Source organism: Xenopus laevis, chromosome 4S, assembly GCF_017654675.1.
Source record: "Xenopus laevis strain J_2021 chromosome 4S, Xenopus_laevis_v10.1, whole genome shotgun sequence".
Lineage (NCBI taxonomy): Eukaryota > Metazoa > Chordata > Amphibia > Anura > Pipidae > Xenopus > Xenopus laevis.
Window position 1 is genome coordinate 127,847,166 of NC_054378.1, and position 22,631 is coordinate 127,869,796.

At 42.8% G+C, this 22,631-nt stretch overlaps 1 protein-coding gene and 2 pseudogenes across 3 annotated transcripts in view; all 3 read left to right on the top strand.

Moving 5' to 3' along the window:
- Positions 1-1,820, top strand: part of LOC108705609 — a 93,422-nt pseudogene extending 91,602 nt beyond the window's left edge. The window contains exon 32 of the transcript XR_005967443.1: positions 1,238-1,820. The product of XR_005967443.1 is annotated as a filamin-B-like (transcript). The remainder of the gene's footprint in view (positions 1-1,237) is intronic.
- Positions 1,821-6,827: 5,007 nt separating this feature from the next.
- Positions 6,828-9,262, top strand: LOC121393397 (annotated as a pseudogene).
- A 1,582-nt stretch (positions 9,263-10,844) lies between these two features.
- Positions 10,845-16,751, top strand: LOC121393391 (extended synaptotagmin-1-like). Of its 2 annotated transcripts, XR_005961040.1 has the most exons (16): positions 10,845-11,247; positions 11,980-12,021; positions 12,672-12,806; positions 12,896-12,969; positions 13,056-13,125; positions 13,209-13,298; positions 13,434-13,489; positions 13,658-13,778; positions 14,272-14,433; positions 15,057-15,139; positions 15,245-15,293; positions 15,392-15,481; positions 15,570-15,674; positions 15,785-15,856; positions 16,129-16,496; positions 16,677-16,751. XR_005961040.1 is itself a non-coding variant. In XM_041561845.1 (15 exons), exons 1-15 carry the CDS (start codon positions 11,029-11,031, stop codon positions 16,210-16,212), a joined length of 1,452 nt encoding a protein of 483 aa, XP_041417779.1. In that variant the 5' UTR covers positions 10,845-11,028; the 3' UTR covers positions 16,213-16,742. The 2 variants fall into 2 exon arrangements, 1 of the variants encoding a protein (XP_041417779.1); XM_041561845.1 differs by having other exon boundaries at positions 16,129-16,742.
- Positions 16,752-22,631: the final 5,880 nt, after the last annotated feature.

Genomic DNA, 22,631 nt, shown 5'->3' on the forward strand with positions numbered 1-22,631 from the left:
ATGATGCGGAGAGTATTATTCTGAGACAACTTGCATTTGTTATTTAGCTTTTTATTTAGCCGCTCTCCAGTTTGCATTTTCAGTAATCCGGCTGCTAGGGTCCAAATTCCCATAGCAACCATGCACTGATTTGAATAAGAGACTGGAATATTAATATGAATAGGAGAGACCTGAATAGAAAGACGAGTAATAAAAAGTAGCAGTAACTATACATTCATAGTTTTACAGAGCATTTAGATGGGGTCAGTGACCCCTCATTTGGCAGCTTGAAAGAGACAGAAGAAAGAGGCAAACAATTCCAAAACTATAAATTGAGCTGCTTAGAATTAGCCATTCTATATAAATGCATGGTTGCTAAGGAAATTTGGACCCTAGGAACCAGATGGCTGAAATTGCAAACTGGAGAGCTGCTGAATAAAAAGCTAAATGACTCAAAAAACACAAATAATAAAAAATGAAAAATAATTGCAAATTGTCTCAGAATACCCCTCTCTACAACTACATCATGCAAAAATATACATTAAAGGTGAACAACCCCGTTAAGTGGGTGAACTTGCAACCCTAAAACAAATAAAACCAGATTAACCTTTTAAAGACAAAGGCCTATAAAATAAACCAAACCGATGATCCCTTTCACTATGTGTGTTTATTTTTAGAACTGAAAAATGCCGTCAGTTATAGTCCCACCCACAGCTTGTGTTTCAGTTTTAGTCCCACCTCCTGCATTATACATTCCATGCCCCTCCCCCTGTAATTTGACATCAGAGCGTTCTAGTCCCACCTCCTGCGTTATACATTCCATGCCCCTCCCCCTGTAATCTGACATCAGAGCGTTCTAGTCCCACCTCCTGCGTTATACATTCCATGCCCCTCCCCCTGTAATCTGACATCAGAGCGTTCTAGTCCCACCTCCTGCGTTATACATTCCTTGCCCCTCCCCTGTAAGCTTCCATCAGAGTGTTTTGGTCCCATCTCCTGCGTTATACATTCCATGCCCCTCCCCCTGTAATCTGACATCAGAGCGTTCTAGTCCCACCTCCTGCGTTATACATTCCTTGCCCCTCCCCTGTAAGCTTCCATCAGAGTGTTTTGGTCCCATCTCCTGCGTTATACATTCCATGCCCCTCCCCCTGTAAGATTTTGCTGTTACAATGTAATTTATCCAACATTTATTTATTCCCGATATATTTGCAAATGGAATTTATTTCTTAATATAAAATTTCTGTTGCTTTTTAAGGTTCCAACATTCTGCTGGTGGGGGTCCACGGCCCCACCCTGCCCTGCGAGGAGGTCTCTATTAAACACATGGGGAACAAACACTACACTGTCACTTACCATGTGAAGGAGAGAGGGGATTATTTGCTGGTGGTGAAATGGGGAGAAGAGCACATTCCCGGGAGCCCATTCCACATCACTGTCCCATAATTCCTGGATAAAAAAAAAAAATGATAAAAATGAATTGATTATATGGAGCTGAGAATGTCGGGGAGTGGAAAACATTGCGTAAAATTTTATATTTGACTTTTTTTATATTAGAGAAATTACAAATTTTATGTGCATTTTAGAAGACCAGACAATAATTGAAATACTGGCCCGTCCTACGCTGTTTATGGGTTTATTTATATGTTTAATATTATTAACCCCTGCGGCTCCACAGAACAACAACCAATCACGTTCCCAATGATGAAATGATATTAAAGTATGAATAAAATAAACTGGAATTATTCATTATCACATGATCCATAACTACTGACCCCTCCTCTTTTCTCATCTCTTAACCATGAACCAATAAAATCCTCTCACTTTGGATTAACCCTTAACTGCCCCTGCAGCATTGGTCTCCTGTTCATTGTATGTACTGGGTGACAGTGGGTATAACTGGCTGACCGTACCATTATTATGAATAGGGATTACCTGCCATGTAGTTTGCATGCAGTAGGTATGACGGGTGCCTTATTACATGCAAATAATGGTCGTTGTATTTATATACGTAGGGGTGAGAGCTGCCATATTGGATCTCTTAGAGGGTGAAGCTTGCTATGTGCACACAATATTTATTCTCTGTATATTTGTACTTGGGTGGGAGCTACCATATTGTTTCCCTTATACATCCTATTAATTCACTATGTGGTTATAGGTATAGCGACTACATTGCTGCTTCTACAGATTCTCCATAAGGTGTAAAGAACAGCACTCCTACTGGTCCAAACTAATAAACCTGTGTTTTTACTGTCACTTTAGCCTTTCCTATATAACGGCCAGTATGGCTGGGCGCCCTAGGCAACCCAGCCGACCTCCCCCTGGTGACCTGGGCACAACGGAAAGGGAGGAGACTGAGGGGAGAGAGGAGGGAGGGAACAGCGACAGAGGGGAGGGTAACAGGAGGGAGGGGAGAGTGACAGAGGGGAGGGTAGCAGGAGGGAGGTGGGAGGGTGACAGAAGGGAGGGGAGAGTGACAGGAGGGGGGGAGAGTGACTGAGGGAAGGGTGACAGGAGGGAGGGGAGAGTGACAGAGGGGAGGGTAGCAGGAGGGAGGTGGGAGGGTGACAGGAGGGGGGGACAGTGACAGAGGGGAGGGGAGAGTGACCGAGGGAAGGGTGACAGGAGGGAGGGGAAAGTGACAGGGGAGGGTAGCAGGAGGGAGGTGGGAGGGTGACAGGAGGGGGGGAGAGTGACCGAGGGGAGGGGAGAGTGACCGAGGGAAGGGTGACAGGAGGGAGGGGAAAGTGACAGAGGGGAGGGTGACAGGAGGGAGGGGAGAGTGAGGGAAGGGTGACAGAGGGGAGGGAGAGGAGAGTGAGGGGAGGGAGCGGAGAGTGAGGGGAGGGTGATGGGAGGGAGGGAAGAGTGACAGAGGGGTGGATGACCAAGGGAAGGGGATTAAGACTGGGGGCTGCGGACTAGGGGTAGGCAGAAGACAATTTTAGAGGTTGCTACCCTGCACCCCCCTATCATTGCACCCTACTCTTCTGCCTACCCCTAGTTCTGGCCCTGCTATACAATAATGCCCACACATAAGCACCCGTGCACTTGCCCTGTGGGCTAAATCCCTGCTTCCCATGAGGAGAGACCCTTTCCTACAGCTTGTGTAACACTATTCTGTATATCGTATTGTGTATTGTGTGTCAGATGAGAGAATTGGATTTGAGATCTACTGGAACCAGCACTTTAATAATAGTATCTCCAAGAAACTCATGTACGAGTGATATGATTTCATAAATGGAGCTACAAGAAAATAGAGGGGCATTGCCATGTGTTTGGGAACCTCTGTCATAGAAACATTTCCAACATGAAGTCGCCTGTAATGGAACTCAATGCCCTGCCTGATACTTGTACAGTCCTGATAAGGTTTCCTCTATATAGTAATAATGTAGTTGCAGACATGATTTTCCCATAATCCCCCAAGTCTGGGAGAGAGTGTAGTCAGCCCACAGGATTTAAAAACCCCTGGAATGTATCCTGTTTTATACGTTCAGCTTCTATACTGTATGAGGGCATGACTTTTTCATAGGCTTCTCTTTATAGGCTTCTACATAGGCCTTATGATGGTGTAGTTATTTAAAGGAGAACTAAAGCGTAACTAAAGCAGTAGATAGAAATGTTGTACATGATGTTTTGTGCTTTTGTACCAGCCCAAGGCAACCACAGCCCTTTAGCAGTAAAGATCTGTGTCTCCAAAGATGCCCCAGTAGCTCCCCATCTTCTTTTCTGCTGATTCACTGCACATGCTCTGTGCTGCTGTCACTTACTGAGCTTAGGGAGCCACTCACAATATACAGTACACATAGAATAGAAATGTCACAATATAAGGCTGATTAGTAATTAATACACATAATTACTACATGGGAGCACAGAAACCAGTGCAATTAGCATCAGAATTGATTAATCAGCAAACCTGTAGCATCAGCTTATATTACAGCCAGGGAAGCTCATTTTCTGCTGGATAATTAGTGACGAGCCCTAAGCTTAGCTTCTCAACAGCCAATCAGAGCCCACTGAGCATGTGAGTGTCACAGACACTTTCCAAGATGGTGACCCCCTGTGACAAGTTTGAAGTCCTGGATCATTGCTGCTATTGACAAGCTCAAACTTTAGCCTCGTGCAATAAGTTCACTCTATAAAATATGAAATTTTTAGCCATATTCATTTTTAGGATTTAGTTCTCCTTTAAGAGACCAATGGAGAAGAACACTAGGCGCTGGTGGATAACAGACCTATAACTCTAGTTTGCCTCTGGCTTTACAGTTGTTACTTTGGAATCAGCTGAGACAAGTAACATGGCGGCGCAGGAGAAGGAATATTTAGTGCTCATAATCCTCAAACCAAATAGAATTCAAGGCACATCATTAACAGGAATGAGCTGGGACACATTTTATATTCACTCACTTGTGATGGCTTATCTGAAGCAATTGTACTGAATTGCAACTCCCAGCACCCTCTAATAGCCAGTGGCTTCTCATATCCCGGGCTGGGCTGCTTAGATGCCGGTGAGGGCTGCAGAATATGGTCACATATGTTATCTGTAAATCAAGCTAATAATGCTGGTCCAGTGACCAATGGAAGGACAGAAACATTTTGGCTTATAGAGACCTATGGTACACAAGGTAAATGCCCCTTGGGGGGGGTCACTTTCTTAACTGATGATAAAATCTCAATGTTATTGGCTAAATCCTTTGTACAGAATAACTCCCTAGTTACCCGGAGAAGCTCCGCCCACTCACCCTTGTAGGGTATTTAGTACTCACTAAACACTATGGAAACACTCGACTGTGAGTTTGTGATGCTTCTTATTGTGCTTTGCACCTCACTGTGAAATTCTCCATGTAACAAATAAACTGGAATAAATGCTGCAGTCTTCAATATAACCCCCGCCTTCTTCTCTTGTCTGTCTGTGAGCTCATTGGTTGTGTGTTATAAGGGATAATGTACCCCCTACTGTAAATGATAAGGATATTAGAAGTCACTGAGGGGTTGCTCTGTGACCATATAAAGGCACAAGGCTGCAGGCTGAGTTATACAGGGAACTCTGAGTATCACTCATGTATTATAAGGGATAATGTACCCCCTACTGTAAATGATAAGGATATAAGAAGTCACTCAGGGGTTGTTCTGTGACCATATAAAGGCACAAGGCTGCAGGCTGAGTTATACAGGGAACTCTGAGTATCACTCATGTATTATAAGGGAATACATGTACCCCCTACTGTAAATGATAAGGATATTAGAAGTCACTGAGTGGATTGTTCTGTGACATATAAAGGCACAAGGGCTGCAGGCTGAGTTATACAGGGAACTCTGAGTATCACTCATGTATTATAAGGGATAATGTACCCCCTACTGTAAATGATAAGGATATTAGAAGTCACTGAGGGGTTGTTCTGTGACCATATAAAGGACAAGGCTGCAGGCTGAGTTATACAGGGAACTCTGAGTATCACTCATGTATTATAAGGGATAATGTTACCCCCTACTGTAAATGATAAGGATATTAGAAGTCACTGAGGGGTTGTTCTGTGACCATATAAAGGCACAAGGCTGCAGGCTGAGTTATACAGGGAACTCTGAGTATCACTCATGTATTATAAGGGATAATGTACCCCCTACTGTAAATGATAAGGATATTAGAAGTCACTGAGGGTTGTTCTGGACCATATAAAGGCACAAGGGCTGCAGCTGAGTTATACAGGGAACTCTTGAGTATCACTCATGTATTATAAGGGATAATGTACCCCCTACTGTAAATGATAAGGATATTAGAAGTCACTGAGGGGTTGTTCTGTGGACCATATTAAAGGCACAAGGCTGCAGGCTGAGTTATACAGGGAACTCTGAGTATCACTCATGTATTAGAAGGGATAATGTACCCCCTACTGTAAATGATAAGGATATTAGAAGTCACTGAGGGGTTGTTCTGTGATCCATATAAAGGCACAAGGCTGCAGGCTGAGTTATACAGGGAACTCTGAGTATCACTCATGTATTATAAGGATAATGTACCCCCTACTGTAAATGATAAGGATATTAGAAGTCACTGAGGGATTGTTCTGTGACCATATAAAGGCACAGGCTGCAGGCTGAGTTATACAGGGAACTCTGAGTATCACTCATGTATTATAAGGGATAATGTACCCCCTACTGTAAATGATAAGGATATTAGAAGTCACTGAGGGGTTGTTCTGTGACCATATAAAGGCACAAGGCTGCAGGCTGAGTTTACAGGGAACTCTGAGTATCACTCATGTATTATAAGGGATAATGTACCCCCTACTGTAATGATAAGGATATTAGAAGTCACGGGTTGGACCATATAAAGGCACAAGGCTGCAGGCTGAGTTATACAGGGAACTCTGAGTATCAACTCATGTATTATAAGGGATAATGTACCCCTACTGTAAATGATAAGGATATTAGAAGTCACTGCAGGGGTTGTTCTGTGACCATATAAAGGCACAAGGCTGCAGGCTGAGTTATACAGGGAACTCTGAGTATCACTCATGTATTATAAGGGATAATGTACCCCCTACTGTAATGATAAGGATATCAGAAGTTATTTTACACCACCAGACATGCCCTGGGCACAAGCCTTACTATAGAAACCCTCTCATGTTTGTTGTGCAATATGTAGAGGTGTTGGAGCAGTGTGTGACAGTCGAGTGTGATTTCATGTCGAGTCCTTGTCCCTCCCAACTCCTCCTCCTGTTTCACTCCAGTATCAGTCTTCCAGGAGACACACAGTAAACTCCACTCTGAGCAGCAAGACCTGTTTATCCCATTGCACAAGTCACTTGCTTTCTCTCTTGGATCCCATCCACCTCCCCAGCAATTAAGGGCTTTATTACATAAGCTGCTCAGGTGCCGAGGATGATGGACCTGCTCAATACCAGGAACCAGAACTGCTGGAAGGAGATGATTGAGAAGGAAACGGCCTCCAGGATGTACTGGAAGCTGAGATACAAACAGGAGCATCCACAGAACTTCCAGGAGAAGAGCAGGAAGAGGAAAGAAGGGTCTCTTCCTAATATTAGGACCACCCTGCTGCCGCCTATTCATGTCCCCAGAAAAGCAGAAGTGTAGGAGCGGCCTGTGGCCTCCCAGAAGAAGGGGAGTTGGGGGAGATGAGAGTTGCCTCGCCGCACACCTCCAGTTTACTCTATGATGGCTTCTCCAAGGAGGGCAAAGGCAGGTCCCTGTATCTGAGGAAGAGGAAGGAGTTTATCCCAGAGGAGAAATATCCTCATCCAGTTCTGTCCTACTGGGAGTATGGCTGGAGACTAGGTATGTACAGAAAAACTCTTAGTGGGACATTCACTAAGATTCGTAGGTCCGCTTCCCCGCACTTCGCCAGGCGTATTGTCGCCAGCGCTCCGTATATTCACTAAAATCCGAAGTTGCGCTCAGGGGTAACGTAAGGTTGCGAAGTTGCGCTAGCGTTAAATTCGCCAAGCAAAGCGAAGTTACGCTAGCGATGGTTAATTTGCATACGGCGCCAAATTCAAGTTACAATGGAGGAATATGTAGCAGAACTACACAAGTCTGGGAAACCTTCAAAACAGCAAATAAAATTTTTATTTTGCCCTACACATGTGCCCACTGTATAGTTAAGGTGCCATGAGTTAGGAAATGTAGGGGGGAAGGAGGGGAGACCCAAAATATTTTTAGATCTTTTTCAGCCTATCACCCATAAAAAATGAAAAAACCGCCAGCGTTTTTTGGGACTTAGAAAAAATGTTAACTTTTTTTGAAGCAATCTCTATCCACTCTATTGCGCTTCGCCTGGTCTGAGGTGGCGTAAAAGGTAGCGTTCACAATCATTCGCGCGTTAGTGAATTTGCGTAGTTACATCCGTTGCGCAAATTCGCCAGGCGTAAGGGTGCGAAGTAACACTAGCGAATTTACGCCAGCGTTTGTTAGTGAATCAGCGAATTACCGAAAATGCCCAACGCTGGCGAATTCACGCTAGCGTTAGGCGCTTCGGCGTTTAGTGAATTTGCCCCTTAAACTTGTCTATCCTGCCTGTCTATAAAGTGAAAAAATAAATAAAACATAATCAGTGCAGGTTGTATTGTTTAAGGTTATACTTACTGTCTCCATCTTCTCCATCTTGTCCTACTGTCTCCATCTTATCCCACTGTCTCCATCTTGCCCTACTGTCTCCATCTTGTCCTACTGTCTCCATCTTGTCCTACTGTCTCCATCTTGTCCTACTGTCTCCATCTTATCCCATCTTGCCCTACTGTCCCATCTTGCCCTACTGTCTCCATCTGTCCTACTGTCTCCATCTTGCCTACTGTCTACATCTTGTCCTACTGTCTCATCTTGTCCTACTGTCTCCATCTTGCCTACTGTCTACATCTTGTCCTACTGTCTCCATCTTATCCCACTGTCTCCATCTTGCCTTACTGTCTCCATCTTGTCCCACTGTCTCCATCTTGTCCTACTGTCTCCATCTTGTCTCCATACTGTCTCCATCTTGCCCCACTGTCTTCCATCTTGCCCTCTGTCTCCATCTTGTCCTATCTGTCTCCATCTTGCCTACTGTCTCCATCTTGTCCTACTGTCTCCATCTTGCCCTACTCTCTACATCTTGTCCCACTGTCTCCATCTTGTCCTACTGTTTTCATCTTGCCCTGCCCTTCTCTCTCCATCTTGCCCTGCTGTCTTCGTATTGCTCTGCTGTATTCATCTTGCTCAACTGAATCCTTCTTTTCCTACTGTCTCTCTCTTACTCTACTGTCTCTCTTGTTCTCTGTCTCCATCTATCCTACTGTCTCCATCTTGTCCTACTGTCTCCCTCTTGTCTACTGTCTCTCTCTTGTCCTACTGTCTCCATCTGTCCTACTGTCTCCTCTTGTCCTACTGTCTCCATCTTGTCTACTGTCTCCATCTGTCCTACTGTCTCTCTCTTGTCCTACTGTCTCTTGTCTACTGTCTCTGTCCTAGTGTTTGCATGCAAGTCTGTCACTATTGTGTCCTACAGTTTGCTATATATGCCAATGCACACTCTTCCTACCTACAACTCGGATGCTGTATTAAGGGCCCCATGTGACTTAGGGCCCATCATTATTTGAAACCCCTAAGACAAGTGCTGGCCTGAACACTCCCATGTCAATGACATTGAATCTTTCTGTTGCAGATGATATGGTGAACGAAGTTAAGTCTCCGATCCATGGAAGGTGCAAGATTGTGAGAGATACATTTTATAGCAGGAATGGTGTTGTTTCTTATCCCCAATACACCGACCGGATGCTCTGAATGTGCCGGTGATTTCCATACTTGTGTTTTACAGTCACTGTGTATGTGGCCTTTAATTCGCTGCTTGATGAGACCCCAGGAATGATGCTGCAATGAATTGTATAATAAACCCAATGGACTTTAGCTGCTTATTTACCTGTGTCTTGTCAATGTCATGTTTTTGTGACGCCCTCTAATCTCCAAGGTTATAGAACTACAGATCCCAAAATGCAGTGCAGACCCCGTAACCCACCCCATATTTCTGTGCCAAATTTTATTGGCCAGTCGTTGTTAAAGGATAAGTAAACCTTTAAAATAAGTGAATGTAGAACTTTATACTGAAAATAATGATTGCTTTATTATCTGTTCATGCATATGCTTATATATGAATGTAAAACTAAAGAGGGGGCTATTCTTAGCACTTTTGTCATTTATATTTGTAATTTATTTTCTTTTTACTCCAAGATATTAAGGGGTACATGTGCTTTTAATATGAATGAATTTTGTTACAACAGCGCCACCAATTCATATTAAGAGTACATGTATCCCTTAATATCTTGGAGTAAAAAGAAAACAAATAATGAATGTAAATTACAGAAGTGCTTAGAATAGAACCCTCATCAATTTTACATTCACTTATTTTAAGGGAGCTAACACACGGGAAGATTTGGGGAGATTTAGTCGCCTGGTGACTAATCACCTCTTCTGCGGGGATAATCTCCCGATCTGCTGTAATGAGAAAACGCCAGCGCCTATGCACTCGCGTCGTTTCGATTTCCGAAATCACCCAAAGTTTCCTCGTGAGGCAAATTCGGGTGACTTTGGAAATCTAAGGGACCCGCTGCAGGACTCTTATCTAAAGGTTTACTTATCCGTTAATGGACCTCAACTGCCAAAATGTACAGTTATAAACTTAGGGACTGTTACTGCTGAATTGTGCTTAGTATATTAGTAACATTATGGCTCTGAATGAGCAACTGATAATTCCTCCACCAAGTCCCATGTTACAGTTATTTCATTTGCCAGAATGTGTTATTAAACTATTTGGGTGTCACAGTTTGCAGAGAACAGAATTGTACTTTGTTACTGTAACGGTCTCCAAGGCAACAGGGCAAAGGGTTAATGCATCATTCCCGGAATGTGTCCAGAAACAGGAGCCATAATGAGATGTATTGTTGCCACGGCAACCAAATTGTCCTGAAATGAGTCGGTATTGTCATTGTGATGGGACCTGAGTAATGTCACCCCTTGTGCAACTATATTCATATATTCTGTGTAACTTTCATTATTACCTTCATTTAAAAAAAAAAATCTCAAGTGTTTGAACTATAAAATAGTGGGAATATTGAAAATAAACGTTCATTGATTTATATAGACATTCACCAGGTTTTAGTTGCTGAATTTATTTTATTTGCATTTTTGAGATTTAAAAAAAAAAAAGAAAAATTCCTCAGATCAGGACAAAATCATATTACAGATAATATATGCTGCTATTGAGTTTGCAGGAGGCATTATGATGTCATCAGTTTGAGTTGCAGGAGGCATTATGATGTCATCAGTTTGTTTTGCATTGTCTCCCTGTGAAACAGCATCCATTATGACATCATCGCTTGGGATGACATAACAATGGGTAATTTGATCTGCTGACTCTGTAACCATGGCAACACCATTGTGAGGTAATAATGATGAAAACAGGCTTTAACAGCTGTCAGGTGTTTGCAGTCATTCTGAGTTAGGAGTTCGAGGAGGAAGGAGCTTGCTCTTTATTCCTTGTTCTTTTAACTCAATTTTTTTAAAATGTCCGATCAAAATATATTTTTAAATCATTTTTCATATACGAAATGGATCATTACCCTATTATTAGGCTTCTCTGCTGGAGTTTTGGACGTCAGCTTTTTTTATATAATTATGGGAATAGTGATGTGGATCTTGTACAGATGCTGGAAGCCAAGTACTGAGCCATCAGCAATAAAGTGTCAGGACAAAGCCAAGGAACAGGCAAAGGTCCCACACAAGGTAAGTCTCACCCCATTACTGATAACACAATACAGGCATTAGCAATGGAAATTCATTCCATTTTACAACTGCAGATTCTCATTTATTCAATTTATCATTTGAGAAGCTGCCGTCCCAAAAGCTTTGATTTAAGAGCAGACATATTGTGTGGCCGTTGGGTTGAGATTTCTGGTCAGTTGGGTTTTAGAGAGGCCAAATGTTGATAAAGTTCCTTTGGTAGAGAGTATAAATAGCAAATATACAGGGCCTTGTCATGTACATGTGTGTGTATATATATATATATATATAACTGGGAATTGTGAGCTCATCAGGCCAGCCCTGGTTGTATCCAGTAAAATGCCATAGACTTGGTAACTTCTCCCTCCTCCTCTCTCACTTTACAAAAACTCAACTGTTTATGAACGTTCTTCTTTACAAATATAATGTTGCAATGTATTAAAGGAGAAGTAAAGTGGTTTAGCACTTGTTGAGCCAAATGTTCGGTACCCCCAAGTGAGAGCCAGAGATCAGAAAGGGACAAACAGACTTTTACATGAAACTTTGAACCTAATGAAGATTTTTAGTGACTGTAAATTGGGATCTTCCTCAGAATGACATTTTCTCTAATGATGCAAAAACTATTTTAGATGGAGTTTCCCTTTAATTCATCACTTTACTCATAAATGAGGGTCACATGTGATTCTTTACATTATTTTATTAGAAACCTAATTTGCTTGTGCCTCTCGTTTGCAGGTCACTGACCGAGAGTTTGAGAGACTCCGGTACCTGCAAGTGGTAAGTGATATACCGGCACTCTTTAACTGGATCTACATGTGTGTCTGTGTGTGTCTGTGTGTGTCAGCGTGTGTGTCAGCGTGTGTGTCTGTGTATGTCAGTGTCTGTGTGTGTGTCAGTGAGTGTGTCAGTGTGTGTGAGTCTGTGTGTGTCTGTGTGTCAGTGAGTGTGTGTGTCAGCGTGTGTGTCTGTCAGTGTGTGTCAGCATGTGTGTCAGTGTGTGTCAGTGAGTATGTCTGTGTATCTCAGTGTGTGTGTCAGTGAGTGTGTGTCAGTGAGTGTGTGTGTCTGTGTATGTGTGTGTGTCCGTGTGTGTGTCTCTGTGTGTCAGTGAGTGTGTGATGTGTGTCTGTGTATATGTCAGTGTCTGTGTGTCAGTGTGAGTGTCATTGAGTATCAGTGTGTCTGTGTGTGTGCGTGGGTATGTGTGTGTGTGTCAGTGTGTGTGTGTGTCAGTGTGTGTGTCAGTGAGTGTGTCAGTGTGTGAGTCAGTGTGTGTCAGTGAGTGTGTCAGTGAGTGTGTCAGTGAGTGTGTGTCAGTGTGAGTGTGTCAGTGAGTCAGTGAGTGTGTCAGTGAGTGTGAGTAGGAGTGAGCTGCTGAATTCCTGCCTTACACTAACGTGAGCCACTTCTGTTCTTTTCATCCCGGGTTAGTGAACAATTCGTGGCCGTACATAACAAAATATCTGGAGAAATTTCTAAGATGGAGAATTCAGCCGCTGATCAGATCAAGATTTAAATATTTAACCAATTTTCACTTCTTTGATATTGATTTTGGCAATAAGGTAAGTGTCCCGTGTATTTAATTGTCTCTCATGTTGCTCAGTGATTTCCCATCAGACCCATTGTAACCCATTGTGTGACTGTTCCACAGGCTCCACAGGTGACTCACATGAGAGTTCAGTCTGATCCAGAGAAGAAGCAGATTCTCCTGGATCTCAAAATCAGGTCAATATTGTCTCCTTCCCAACCTGTGTATAAGCCTCTCTTTAATCTTCCTTCCCACTCACTGACCGTTTGCTCCTCATTTACAGTCTCAACGCAGCGGTGATGGTTAATGTTGGAATATCTAAGACTATCATGGCCGGAGTGAAGTCTGTGAAGGTAAGTGACCCTCATACTGACCTTCTACATGTGCCCATGTGTTGCCCTTGAACATATAATCAATGTCATTTCTCCTCTGACAGCTGGAGGGAACATTACGAATAATTCTGGCTCCGCTGATACCAGACGTGCCCTTTACTGAAGCCGTGAACATTTACTTCCCTCGGCGGCCGGTGAGTCCGTATTATAAGGAGTTGCTTTGTGCAGCTATAAATATATATATTTCTCTATAAATACAATAAGTATCTCCAAGATATTCTATTTTCTTATTAACCCTTACACCATCGATCTTCCATTTTTTTTTGCAGGTGTTACATCTACAGTGGACAGGACTCACCAACCTGCTTAATATTCCCGGTCTTCAGTAAGTGACTAGATTTATATATATTTATATACTAGTGATTCTCTGCCCGTCCTTTCCCACACTTTAGTCTTTAATCCCAAAATCATTGTCCTTTATCCCTCCTCTATATTTCCCTCCCATTGTACAATGATTCACTTATTAATGCCCTTCTCTCTCTGCCTCCTGCAGCACCATGACAGAAAGAATGATTGTGGACCAAATTGCCAACTTCATGGTTGCACCAAAATTTTTCACTCAGCCCCTGGCAGCCAACTTTGACATGAAAAATCTGCCCTTCGCGGATCCCTGGGTAAGAACCAGTATTTCTCTTTCACGACTGTGGGCTCCTGTCCCCTCTGTTTCCCTGTACAGACTGGTCGGACTGTCCAGGGCCCCCTCCGGACCCCTACCACTACGCCGCACATGCGCAAAAGGAGCTGCACCATAGATGCACTAAAGGAGCTGCACCACATGCATGCACAAAAACAGCTGCTCCACACACATGCACAAAAGGAGCTGTGCCACACACATACACAAAAGGAGCTGTGCCACACGCATGCACAAAAAAGAGCAGCGAGAACGCGCCACAAATTTTTTTTTTGCCCAGGAGATCGGGAGAGGGGGTCTGGTCCAGCAGGGGACCATGAGGGCTGGGACCCACCAGGTTTTTTCCCAGTGTCCCACCGGGCCAGTCCGACCCTGTGTACAGAGATGTAGGGGGAGAGTGTCATTCAAAGTCTATGGGAAGTGACTGTTCCCACTGAGTTTATATTCTATAGTCTGACATTTTGTTTTACTTGCAGAACGCACTTCGGATTCATGTATTAGAAGCAAGAAATCTCGTTGCAAACGACTTCTTCTCCAAGAAATCAGACCCTTTTGTAGTTGTGCGCGGAGGAGGCACAGTTGGGAAAACCAGGGTCATATCTAAGAACCTCAACCCGCAGTGGAACCAGACATTTGAGGTACCGCATCCCCCCCAGGATTTACATCCACACAAACCCACATTTAGGGGAAGATTTATCAAAGGTTGAGGTGAATTTTTGAATTCAAAAAATTCCATTTTCGAGCTATTTTATGTGTACTTCGACTAGGGAATAGTCCAAATTCAGTTTGAATTTTAAAAAAATTGGAAAATTCGAATATCTAAATTTATCATGTGACTTCAACATTTTGCCATCTAAAACCTGCCGAATTACTGTTTTAGCCTATGAGGGACCTCCTTGAACCTATTTGGAGTCAATTCGTGCACTTTGAAAAATGAAAGTTTTTTTGGGGGAAAACGTTGATTTAAATTTGATCGTACGATTTGAATTCCCCGAATACAGACCTATTCGTATGAAAACAGACCTAATTAGGCCAATAAAAAACAACTTTGACTTAATTTCGGTTGGTCTTTATGAATTCGAAGTAGAAGAATTGAAATTCGACCCTTGATAAATGTGCCCCTTAACCCCTGTTCTTTTTCTATTCACTGATAATGTGATCCCAGTTTATTTTGTGTATTTTATAGGTGTGAATAGAAGTGTGCCACATGCAGCAGATATTCCCGTATCTAATGTCACCTCATTGTATGTTTTATTCCCAGATATTATTTTCAGATTTACCAGGGCAGGAGATTGAATTTGAGGTTCTGGACAAAAATGTTCAGAGAGATGATTCACTGGGCAGGTGAGTATTTCTCTTTGTATCAGGGTCTGGGCTTCCATTTATTTTATCTTTATTTCATCTTTTAATACATATACTGATTTTCCTTTTCTCTTCCCCAATGTCCAGCTGTAAAATTGCAGTTCCACATGTGCTAAAGAAGAAATTCATTGATAAGGTAAGTGAATGCAGCCGCCTCCCATGCTGATATAGTGTAATAATCATTCAGTGATTTCCCCTGTATCTGATGGAACTTGTGCTTCTCTCCCCCTGCAGTGGATCCGGTTGGACAATGTGAAGTCTGGGGAGCTCCATATCAAGGTGGAAACTCTCAAACTCTTTTCAGACCGTGACAAGCTGCAGAAGGTAAAGTCTCTGTTCCTTCTTATCTGACTGCATGGGGAAAGGTTGGGCTCTTTTGCCCTTTAATCCATCTACTTTGTTTGGTTTCCAGGTGTTAAATCTGAACAAAAGGCCGCGGCCCCCTAAGAGTGAGGAGTTGTCATCAGTTGCCCTTTACACCGTCATCCAAAAAGCCAGGGGTCTGCCAGTGATACGGGTGAGTCACAAGTGATGCCTCTCTCTTGGGCACATAATAGTGTAAATCTTCTTATATGAATCTCTCCTGTATTATTCACCTTATTAATCACATCTGTTCTTCTCTAACAGCCGAAGAAATGCAAATTAAACCCACTGGCCACCGTGGAAGTGTCAGTGACAGATACAGTCAAGAGGACGGGGGTAAGTCGCACATAACAGTGTCCAACCACAAGGGTTTGGTCTCAAGTTTGTTTGTTTTCACATAAATAATGGGGTGAGGGGTAGGGGCATTTATTTGGAATGATCACTTAGTGCACCATAGACAGTAAAGCAGTGACATACTGTTGTTAGCTGATTGGCAATGGGCAATACCTGATTAAACAATAACACTGATTAAAGCATTAAATCACCAATAATAATTAGCAGACAGAACCAGTTCTCGTTTAGAATATCTCTAATTGTTCTTTTTCCAGGCCCAAATAAATTCCGGAGAGCCAGAGTGGAAGGAGAGGTTACAATTCCTCATAAGGACCCACGCGGCGAGAGAATGCAACTAAATGTGAGTATAAATGTCCTTCCCTTATTGGATCCTTTACTCCTGCAGATCTAGATTGGGGCTTTGCACCTTGTGTGCTGGTTTTGTGTTTCTCTGTCTCCTTCCTTACTGGGTCACTTATACGTGTTCTTTTCACAGGTACTAAATCAGCGCAACAAGGTTCTGGGACACATCTCTGTTTCCCTATCAACACTCATGGCTGCCAAGGATATGACCATGGAGGGCTGGTTCCCTCTTGAGTCCACAGTAAATAACAGCGAGATTTGGCTGAAGCTGCAGCTGATGGTAAGTGACACATGCTATTTACAATAAGGTTCTACCCTTAAAGGGACACTGTTATAATAGTAAGTTGTCTAAAAGGGGAGGATGAGATGTAGAATAAGATTACATTATAGCACATAAGAGAATGGCATTTGTCTCTGCCACAAGTTTTCTTAATCCATTGCTGATTGTTTCTTCCCTCAGATTCTTGCCCCTCGCATTTTTCATGTGAAGCGATAGAACCAGAAAGAACTTCCAGAACCCAAATCCTGGACCAGGAGAGGAGGAGAGGAGGAGGATGAGGAGGATGAAGAGGAAGGAGGAAGGAGGAGGAGGAGGAGGAGGATTTAGCACAAAGATGAAGCTTTCAGCTTGAGGCAAAGGAGGCTCTGAAGATCCTTGCCCTGATGGACCTTCTGGATCAGGATAAAGGGACCTTCTCTAGCCCTGTGGCAAAGGAGGGTCCGAAGACTCTTAGCTACCTTTTTACCTCCCAAGAATTAAAAAGTAGAGGCATTGACTATAAATATAAGCAATTAAAAAAAATAAAATGATAAAATGAGTGAGCTTTATTAGTGACTGGGCATAAAGAGGCAGAGTAGGAAGGTTAATTATTTGAAACCATAAAAAATACACAGCTACTTAGAATAAGTCAATGTACAACCATCTAAAATCATGTTTAATGGTGAACTTTCCCTTTAAGGCCATAGGCAGTGACACATGGGAATCACTTGAAAGGGGAAACCTACAAATTTTACTCCATGTGTCTTGGGTCTAAGATGGGTCTATATTCTTTAAGTTGCCCAGCCTGGGAGCCACCTACCTACACACGTGTGGCTGATAGAGCTAATGATTGGCTCTTTACCCCTGTAGCTGGGGCAGGAATATAACTGGCGGCTTTCTTTGTGTCCCAATGCCATATTGTGGCCTGTGATGCTGATCAAACCAAAACACAAGGAATACAATAAAATTCTGTTCATAGTCACCTGACTTTTGGTTCAGCACGGAACCCCCAAAAAAGTAATTTTGCAGTCGGTCTGCTTTTAACTTTAACACTAGGAGCTGATATATGTGAGCTTTCCGATTCCAATTTATTTTCCCAATTTACATCACGAGGTCAAACAATATGGAGAGAGAATTAGGGGCAAGTAAAAAATGTAGAATTTGTTGCTGAGCTCCCCTCCCTAAAGTGTTTTGCCCCTAAACCCCCTGCCCTATAAACACTCCCCCCCATGCCTGGTGATTGCTGAGACTAATGGTGGTGTAACCCTACGGGCCATTAAAGTAGAATGGGGCCCCAATTAAAAAACTCTAGAACTTTTCCCAAGTGCTGCACTATTTGTGCTTGGGGCACAGTCGGTGTTGGCGTGAGTGTAGGTAACAGTGAATATTGGCTATATGGGGCTCTTATGTATAAAAATTATTAGAAAACCGTTAGATAAATATCAAATGCAGAGGCAGCTGTATCCGGGCACACAGAGCATAGCAACACGAGAAAGGAATTGGGGTTACCACCTGTCTGGATCAAAATACAAACCTAATCTTAAATGCAAATGACAATTGGACGAGTCCCTGGCTCAGTATTAGAAAGATTGCAATTTGCTTGGCATCTCACAGTCCTGTTCACAGCAAATCACTGGAAGGTTAAGGTAAGGACAACTTCGGGCAACTTCAGAATACAAAGCGATGTGGGTGCCATGCCGCAAGCAACTTTTCATTACAGCCGGCGCAAGACAGAGGGAAGGTTGTCGTGGAGATTGATCACGCAAAGACGAGGCGATTAGTCGCCAGGCGACTAAATCTCCCGAATGCCCAGTGTGCCCCTACCCTAAGGCTTATGGAGCACCGGGCGTTTTGGCTGCTGCTGGAAAATAGCGACTGGCAGATTCTCAGTCTGGCGCTTGGAGCAGAGACTATTGCTTTGCAAAGGCCACACAGTGCAGAAATACTCCTGGCTTTCCCTCCTCTGGCCTCTCATCGATTCCCGATCCACAGGGCATGTCGGGCAAATTATATTTTAATGATTTATTATAACTGACTTTATTGGGGAGGGGTGTGGTAGGGGACAATCTATTATTAACCCCAAACAATGAATTGTTGTAAGCTAACTCAAGCTGCTTCCCTGATCACTCTTGCAATTTTTCAATCACTTTTTTATTCGTTTCTGAGATATTTGCATTTTTTAGACTGCTAGTATTAGGCTTTGTGGCAACTGAGAGTCCAGCACTGCAAGGTTTAAAGGAATTCTGGCGGTGCATAGAAAGTGCCGAGGGGCTGACACTCTGGACCTTCCCAAAGAGCTGTGGACAGGCCCGGACTTTGCGAGGTGGCGCCCCAAGGCCGCAGTGCCGGCTGCTTCTTGTGCGTCTCATGGTCCTAGCGCTGACCCAGCCTGGATCCTCCCCGCACAAGCCAAGCAAGCGCATTCTCAAGCATTTGAGCTTTGAGTCCCAGTGCTCCTTAGGAAAGAGATGGATGGCATGCCGTCCCTATCATTTTGTTGCCCTAGGCCTGGGGTCTCGCCACAAATCCGGGGCCTGGCTGTTGAGGTGACCCCTGCCTAGCAGTATAAAAAGTCTGTGAAAACTGCTAATATGGCTGAAAACAGAAAAGGAATGGGAAAATGATGAGAGCACCTACAGTGTAGGGTTGCCCATCTATCCGGGATTTCCCAAACAGCCCTGTTTTTGGATGTCTGTCCGTACTTCCAAATTAGGAAATCCAGACAGGACATTGAAGTTAATGACACGCAATTACCAATCAATTCGCCACATCATCAGCCCTGAACCCATTATCCACCCTGTCCCCAACACCACTGGCCTACCCCTGTCATTCGCCCCGCCCCCAATTGAAAAGGTATCAACCCTAATACAAAATCATAAAAATGCTTCGCTGACAAAAAAAAAAAAAAAGCACATTTTGAAAACCCAAAATCTTAAATGACAGACCTGCAAGTCCAGCCCAGGGAAATAATGTATGTGTGTATCTATGTCTTTCACACTGGACCATAACAATTCAAAGCTGAAATGTGATTGTGATTCTATTCCTCTTGCACCTTTGATGCTGCCCATTGCTCCCCAGTGACAGGGCCGGACTGGAGTAAAAAGCAGCCCTGGCAAAAAAACCAAAGCAGCCCACACTGGTCTTTTACTTACACACACGCATATTTCATATGTATATAATATATATATTATAGGGATGCACCAAATCCACTATTTTGGATTCAGCCAAACTCCAAATCCGTTGCGAAAGATTCGGCCGAGAACCGAAAACAAAGTCAAGCGATTTCCCTCCCTGCCCTTAATTTGTTATGCAAATTAGGATTTGGTTCGGCTGGGCAGGAGGATTCGGCCAAATCCTGCTGAAAAAGGCCAAATCCCGAACCGAATCCTGGATACGGTGCATCCCTAATATATTATATAGTGGATAATGTACCCCCTACTGTAATTTATAAAGATATTACAAGTCACAGAGGAGTTATGTGACCATATAAAAGCACGAGGCCGCATAACTCCGAGGTGATCACATATATATAAATTAGGGGGTACATTATGAATTATAATTTACAGCAGGGGGTGTCCAACCTTTTGGGCTTCCCGGGGCCACATTCGAAAATTTTTCTGGGGCTGCACATGAAAATACATAACACTTTTGATTTCTAAAAATAAAGGAAATACACAGAAATGAACTACAATACCTGTGCAGTAAAAAAAAAAAGTCTAGAAAATAAATGAATATAGTTTGAAATATGCCTTTTTTAAATTTTTCCATGAAGCAAATGGGACAGATTTGACCATCTCCAGGGGTGTAAATACAAAACGAAGGGGCCCAATAAGGCCCTAATTAGCTCTACTGCTATTTCCCTAGGACTGACCCAGTTTCATCAAGCAGCTGCCACAGGTGGAACTCACCTTTCTGCTTTAAACATCCAACACTGAGGCATGAGGGCCCCATAAAACAAATAGCAAGGAGTGAACTTATAATGGGGACTGGATGTCAGGATTTGGGGGTGTTGTACTTCAAAACAACACATTTCCATTACAGATACACCTTGGGTAACACAATGTTCTCTAAGCCGGCAGTAATTGTAATACAGGTATGGGACCTGTTATCCAGAATGCTCGGGACCTGGGTTTTCTGGATAACTGATCTTTGTGTAATGTGGGTCTTCATACCTTAAGTCTACTAGAAAATCATATAAACATTAAATAAAGCCAATAGGCTGGTTTTGCTTCCAATAAGGATTAATTATATCTTAGTTGGGATCAAGTACAAGCGACCCCAGTTGCCTCTTTAGCCTATAGGAATGTACCCCTAATCTCACCCTTCAGTTTACATTTGTGAGGCCCCTGAGGGGGAAGCAATAAACTCTGGAAACTCGGATCAGAACACTGTAACATCTTCCCATAAAAAGCAAATTTAACTGCCAGTGTTTTCTTATTGTCACCACTAGGGGCAGTGTCACCTGCGACTTTACACATGATCCCCCCAGGCTGAGCACATGATTCAAGGAATTGTTCAGTGTAAAAATAAAAACTGGGTAAATCGATAGACTGTGCATATAAAAAATGTTTCTAATATAGTTAGTTAGGCAAAAATGTAATGTATAAAGGCTGGAGTGGTTGGATGTATATGTATTGATGTCAGTCAGACACTACTTCCTGCTTTTCAGCTCTCTTGGTTTACACTGACTGGTTACCCTGGTTACCAGGCAGTAACCAATCAGAGACTTGAGGGAGGTCACTGGGACATAACTGTTGCTTTTGAATCTGGGCTGAATGCTGAGGATCAATTACAAACTCACTGAACAGAAATGTACCATGTGGCCCCCTTATAGTCACTGACTAACTCAGAGTTATAGAGCTGAAAAGCAGGAAGTTGGATTCTGGCTGTTTTATTAGACATCTGTTCACTCCACCTTTATACATTACATTTTGCCTCACTAACTATATTAAAACATTTTTAATTTTGCACAGCCTATTTATTTACCCAGTTTTTCTTTTCACACTGAACTATTTCCTTGAAATGATAAAGTCACAGTGGGGGGGACTTACCTGACAAGGCCAAAGTCATATTATTAGTAATTGCCCCACACATTAGAAACATTCTGTGGCAACATGGAGCCAAGAGGATTTTCCTTGGGGAGTACAATCGTAGTGAACAGCACAGATGCTATTGGTCACTTTGTAGCAACAATATATCGCCACATTTACACTCTGGATATGGACAGGTTATCCCACCTGCCTGAGAGGCTGCAAAGAACTGGCCCAGAGCATTGCAACAAAATATAAAGGGACGGTGGGCGTTCTACAGGAAAATAATTTCTTCTCTCATTTTTTAAAACCAATACAGAAAAGGATGGATTTTAACAGGTACTGCAAATCTAATGCCTGGATAAACCAAAAGGACCTTATCTTAATTTGTTGAGGATTATAATATATATATATATCTACACACATACATATACAGTGTACACTGAAATCACCTCAAAACCAACGATAGAGACCTCTAGAACTCACACTCCTATGGCTGCTCTTATATTATTATTATGCAGGTGATCTGTCCACAGGGCCTCCACCAACATATGTAGCCAAAAAAAAGAAGGACGGCAGGTTGATTTCAGTGCAGATGTAAAAGTAAAAGTGTAAAATAGAATAAGGCTAGAAATGCTGTATTTGTATACTAAACATAAACATGAACTTACTGCACCACAAGCCTAATCAAACACATGATTTATGCTTTCAAAGTTGGCCACAGGGGGTCACCATCTGTAACTTTGTTATACACTTTGCAAGACCAAGACTGTGCACATGCTCAGTGAGGTCTGTGCTGCTTAGGGACCGTCATAAATGATCAAAACAGCATAAGTCAAATAATATCTGCCAGAAGCCGATACACAAGACTGATTAATAATCAGAATATACAGACTGCACTGGGTCCTGTGTTGTCATGTAATCTAATGGGGATTATATAGATTTTGTATTGTTTAATACAAACTTTTCTCCAACTCTGCAGAACCAGTGGCTGCAGCAAAATAATCCCTCCAAATAGAATCCCAGTTTATCTGTTTAAAATCTGGCTCCATGATCTTTGTCCCTGCAGCTGGAGTTGGAGACAGTAAAGGGGATGTAAAGGCAAAAATAAAATCCAATACAAATC

Bases quoted from the DNA above. Each gene is read 5' to 3' on its own strand.
- LOC121393391 (XM_041561845.1), top strand. From the start codon at position 11,029: ATGTCCGATCAAAATATATTTTTAAATCATTTTTCATATACGAAATGG. The intron at 12,970-13,055 runs GTCAATATTGTC...CCTCATTTACAG, and splicing joins CTCCTGGATCTCAAAATCAG to TCTCAACGCAGCGGTGATGG. The intron at 13,299-13,433 runs GTGAGTCCGTAT...TTTTTTTTGCAG, and splicing joins TTTACTTCCCTCGGCGGCCG to GTGTTACATCTACAGTGGAC.